Source organism: Lagenorhynchus albirostris, chromosome X (genome assembly GCF_949774975.1).
Source record: "Lagenorhynchus albirostris chromosome X, mLagAlb1.1, whole genome shotgun sequence".
Taxonomy (NCBI): Eukaryota; Metazoa; Chordata; class Mammalia; order Artiodactyla; family Delphinidae; genus Lagenorhynchus; species Lagenorhynchus albirostris.
The window spans coordinates 19,012,654-19,018,203 of NC_083116.1; the positions used below are offsets into that span (position 1 = coordinate 19,012,654).

Consider the following 5,550-nt stretch of genomic DNA (forward strand, 5'->3'; position numbering starts at 1 on the left):
AATTTAACTTGAAGAAAAAAATAGTTTCTCCTTTAAATGGCTACAAAATCTGCACAGCCAAGCAACAGAATTAAACGAATCTGCCCACAAGAGACATGTCTATAAAGTCTAGTTTTTAAACAATTTTCTTGCTTTAAAATCAATAGCTTTAGCCCGTAAAACGCATAACAACTTGGTATTTTCTATAAAAGCTGCTAATGAGCCAGCACCAAAGGAGACTGAAGCTGCTTTTGCCTTCCAAATGAGAGACTATGTGTGCATGTGTGTGAGCACATCCACACGTGTGCATGTATTGGGGAGTGGGAATGGAGTGTATGCAGGGGATATTATTAATTTACTATTGATTTTGTATTCCCAGGTCCTAACACAATGAAAAGCATATGACAGATATTTAATAAACATTTATTGAATAGAAAAAATAAAACAAATGCATAGAACCAAATCCAGTCTGATAAAAAATGAAACAGTATGGTACAAGGCAGCTGGCTGCCACATATATCTCAGGTACAAGTGTATGTTATTAGAACACTGAGTGGCACTTAGAGACTTTACTGACCACATAAAAACTAATTAAATAATTCCTTAATGTTTAAAGTAATTTATAGTTTATAATCAGAGTAAAAGGTTGAGTAAACAAAGTAACATGACAGATCATAAAATGAGAAATATATTCTTACTACCATCTTCTGTATTGGTCATTTATCCTTAATTCCTAGAATTCATATGTTTGGGGAAACAACTGGTATTTTAATTATGGGTAAGACTTTTTAATATGACTAAGAATGTATTTTAGATAAAAAGTTTATAACACGATATATCTCATAGTCAAGTTGATTCTTCCAACTCTTCCCAAAACATCTCAGTGGTGACTACAGGTCCCCCAACTCTCAGTATGAGTCAGTGAAAACACCCAATTGGGGATGGCTCTGCTTACTGCTTCAGCCATCTTGGACATCACAGCTGCTCAGTCCTTGAGCTTACTTTCCTCAGCATCTCAGGAGACCAGTCACAAAGACAGAAACTTTGCTATATTAATGATTCTGCCAATTACACAGAAAAGGCCAAGCCTGGAGGGGGAAGTGGGGAGGGAAGTATAACTTGGAGCTTAGTTCCAGAGGCTTACTGTTGTGGGCACACAAACTTATCTGCGCTTGCCAAGGGAACATCTGGAGAAAAGCCCAACCACTGATGCTGAGCTGAAGCATTTTCAATGAGTACAGAAACAGAAAAGTGGCTGGTGGATATTTGTGACTTCTAGAGACATTCAAAGAATAAAGGTGGGTGGTAAAGGACAGGGGTGCTTGCAGATTAAACTTTGAATGTCCCACATATTCAGTCATTCCTAGTCAACTTTCTTCCACCTGGAGACGGCAGCTCTGGGTAGAATCTAGGAGACCTCGGTTCTATTCCTGACAATGTCACTAAGCATCTGGGTGTACTCTGGACTCTGTATGGCTAGCTTCTCTCCATTCAGATTCTAGCTCCTAATATCAACTCCTCAGGCAGGTTTTACCTTCCACTCTACCTAATGTTGCCTTTCCAAACTCTGAGTTCTCTCTATTCCGTTAGCTTGTTTGGTTTTCTTTATAATTTTATTATTCAAATATTATTTGTGTATTTGTTTGTTGGTTGGTTGGTTGGCCATCTCTTCCTTTAGATTGTAAAGTCCATGAGAATACCCGTCGTGCCTATCACATTGCCTGGAACACACCAAGCATCCAATGAATATTAGTTGAGTGAATGAATGCATGCATGTCCAAGAACAAAGTACATAACTTTTTGTGGCTTCAATTCATCATCTATAAAATTAAGAGACACCATCTTGATTATTTCCAAGATTAGCATGATAACAGAGAAAGGATAGATTTGTAAATCCCTTAGGAAAAACTAACAATCTCTAATTGTATGACTCTATATTTAGAAAAGACAACATGGATACAACAATAGCATTAGAATATTGCAGAACCATATTTGAATGTAGATTCTGCCACTTAACAGCTATGAGATCTTGAGCAAGGCACTGAAATTCTCCAAGCCTCAGTTGCCTGGTTTGTAAGGTGGAAATGCTAATAATAGTAGTTACTTGCTAAGGGGTTAAGAAGATTAAGTAAAATGATTTATGTCAATCACCCAGCATAATGTGTGGCACTTACTAGGTACTTTATTAATGGTATTTATTAATATATTCAGGATAATATTTAAAATTTTAACAACCAGTACTATGTACTGTGGAAATTTCAGTTCCCAAAGATGGCCATAAAGGTGACTTTAACGGAACACCAGCCAAAAGCAGGCAGCCACAACTTTGGAGGGGCAGAAGGGCAACAAGCATTAACTTACAGGTTGCTGGAGGATAATCTAATTTTCTCTTCCAGGGTCTCCCTTGTAGCCCACAAGAACAGGGAGGCCAGTGTTGTGAAAGCCAAGGTGTGCTGGCAGGTGTCAGGGAAACACCCAGGGAGGAGGAGGCTCAAAAGCAGCAATTTAGCAATCGTCATAGAACTTTTTAAAAGTTGACAGCTATCCCAGTGCATGCTTTCTGAATATTTGCCCTGACTATATTTATCTTTACAAAGCATTTTCCTGGAGACTCTCCTTGGATCTTTGCAGTAATCTTGTGAGTACAGAAGAGCGAGTGTTATTATGCCCATTTTACAGGTGAAGATACTATGACCCAGAAAGGACTTACCAAATTCTATAGAGCAAAAAACAGTATGGAATCAGAACTCAAACCCAGATATTCTGACTCTAAATCCAATGATATAAATTCTCTGTGCAATGCTATAATTTGTCCTTCACTGTCTCAGCTCTTAACAGGAAAAACAATATTAAAATAAAGTACGGTTAGGCATTGTCAATCTTCCTGACTAAGAGAAAGGATAGAAATGGCCCTAAGCAGAATTCAACATTGTGATTTCTAAGCTGCTCCCTGTGTTCTGATAGGGATATGGATTCCATGTTTCTGAAAGAAGAGAGGTCAGAGGCTGTTACCTACTCCAAGTGGAAGGAATACTGTAGACCGGACACCTGGGTTCGAGTTCTGGCACTTCCATCAAATCCCGGGACAACTTTGGGCAAATTACTCCCTTTTTGATGTCCTGATTTCTGGATTTCTCCCTCTTGAAAACAGTATTAGATCTTGAAAACAGTATTAGATTAGAGTAGTAGTTCTCACCCTTTTTACTGCCTCAACACACTGGAGAATCACAACACAATGAGTAGTAACAGGAGCTAAGTTAGGGAAGGATTCTTAAGGAGGCAAATGGGAGAATCTAAAAGGGGCCTCTGTGTGGTTTGAACAGACAAACTAGGAGATTCCCAATCATTATAAAAGCTACCACATGCCTAGTGTCCACCAGACACTGTGCTAAGTGCTTTACATGAATTATTTCATCTTCACAGTAAATTAATGAAGTAGGAAAATTTTGGTACTGTCATATTAAAGGTGAGGAAACTGAAGCTCAGATAGGTTAACTAGCTTGTCTAAGGTCACACAGCTAGTAAGATATAGTATTGGATTCTAACCCCCCTATAATTGATCCTGGAGCTTGCCCTCTTACCTCTATATTTTATTGTTTTATATTATATTCCCCCTCCACTCATCCCCTGCTGTCCCTCAAACACACAACTGATAATGAAAAAACTAGTAAGTTTGTAGAGTCCCTCCCATGTCTAAGATTTGTGTCCTTGACTTTATATTCAGGTTAAACTTTAGCTGAGGACAGGTTTGGTGCTGGGAAGAAGAAATATGTAGAAGGAGGAAGAAAATTAGGATTCACTGAGTACCTGCTTTCTTCCCATGCCTTGCTAGATATTTTACATACACCTACCATCACCTTTAGTCCTTACAACCAGTCTTACAAGATTGGTATTTTATCCCTGTTTACAAAGAAGACTCGGAGAGGTTAAGGCACTCCCCCAAGGTCACAGAGAAAATAAGTGGCAAAATTTGAGATTAAGAACCATTCTTCTGACTTCAAATTCCATTCTCATACCTTTAAACCTTGTATACAATAGGCTGGAGGGTAGCAAGAAATAAGTGAGCCAGGACCAAGTTTTTGTCACAGTTGACACACACAACTGTGTGTGTCATGCCCTAGGTAGCCAGGACCAGATCCTACAGGTCTCTGTTTAAGGACTTGAGCTGTACACGTCTCCCTATTGTCATGCATATCCCTCCCGCAGACCTGCAGTGGCCCAATGGGAGCAGGCAATGCCAGTGAGTTGAGCGAATTCTTCCTTGTGGGCTTCACCAATGAGCTTCGGCTTCACCAATGAGCTTCAACTTCAGCCCATCCTTCTTGCCCTCTTCTTCCTCATCTATGCAGTCACAGTAGTTGGAAACCTGGGCCTCCTTGTTCTCATTGTGGTGAGCTCCCGACTCCACACTCCCATGTATTTCTTCTTCAGCAACCTGTCCTTTATTGATTTATGTTATTCTTCCATTACCGTCCCCAAAATGTTGATGGGGTTTTTCTCTGGTTGCCAAACCATCTCCTTCTCTGGTTGTGTGGTCCAGACAAGCTGCTTTGAGATCTTTGCTGTCACTGAGTTCTTCCTCTTGGCCTCCATGGCCTGTGACCACTATGTGGCCATCTGCAGCCCTCTGCTCTACCATATCATCATATTTCCAAGGTTCTATTTGCAGCTAGTGGCTGCCAGCTATGCAGTGGGCCTAATGAACACAGTGCTCCTCACTAGCACAACCTTTCATCTGGCCTTCTGTAAGTCCCATGGCATCACTCATTACTTCTGTGATATTTCTCCCCTTTAAAACTCTCCTGCTCTGACACACAGGTCCTTCGGCTTCTCCTGTTTGTTTGTGGTGGTTTTAATGTGTCTGTGTCCCTTACAGTAGTCCTGGTCTCCTACACATGTGTCTTCATGGCTATCATCAGAATCCCCTCAGCCCAGGGCAAACACAAGACATTCTCCACTTGTGCATCCCACCTGACTGATGTCAGTTTGTACTATGGAACCACGGTATTCATTTACTTGTGCCCAACCTCTGAGTACTTACTAGGCAGGGAAAGGCTGTTCTCTGTATTTTACACAGTGGTCATCCCCATGCTCAACCCCATGATCTACAGTCTGAGGAACAAAGATGTGAAGGAAACATTTGGGAATGTTCTCAGGAAGACCTCACAATTCTTCCCCCTCCCCATACCCAGATTTCCATGATGTTCAATGCAATAAAGGAAGGACAGAGAAGGGAAGAAGAGGTAGGTGATGTGTTTTTGGCCACCAACCATGTCTCAAGCATTATTCTAGGCATTTTAAATAGGTTAGACCTTGAATCCTCTCCACAACTCTGGAAGTCAAATATTATTATTTTAATTTTACAGATGAGGAAACTGAGGCCCTGAGTGATTTGGAGATTTGTCCAAGGTCATATAGCTTGAATGCAGTGGAAACTAGATTTCAATTCAGGACTGCCTGACTCTGAAACTCCCTTTCTACTACATTACACTGTTTCTGCATAAGGCAAGATGCCGCCCTCTCTATTAACCTTCAGGGCCCAAGGTTTCCGAATTTTTTCACTTTCTGGTA

General features: G+C 40.6%; 1 protein-coding gene across 1 annotated transcript; it reads left to right on the top strand.

Moving 5' to 3' along the window:
* The first annotated feature begins 4,255 nt into the window (after positions 1 to 4,255).
* Positions 4,256 to 5,181, top strand: LOC132513952 (olfactory receptor 5T9-like). The gene is given in 2 exon segments (XM_060138603.1): positions 4,256 to 4,760; positions 4,763 to 5,181. Coding segments are annotated over 2 exon segments (924 nt in total).
* The last annotated feature ends 369 nt before the right edge of the window (positions 5,182 to 5,550 follow it).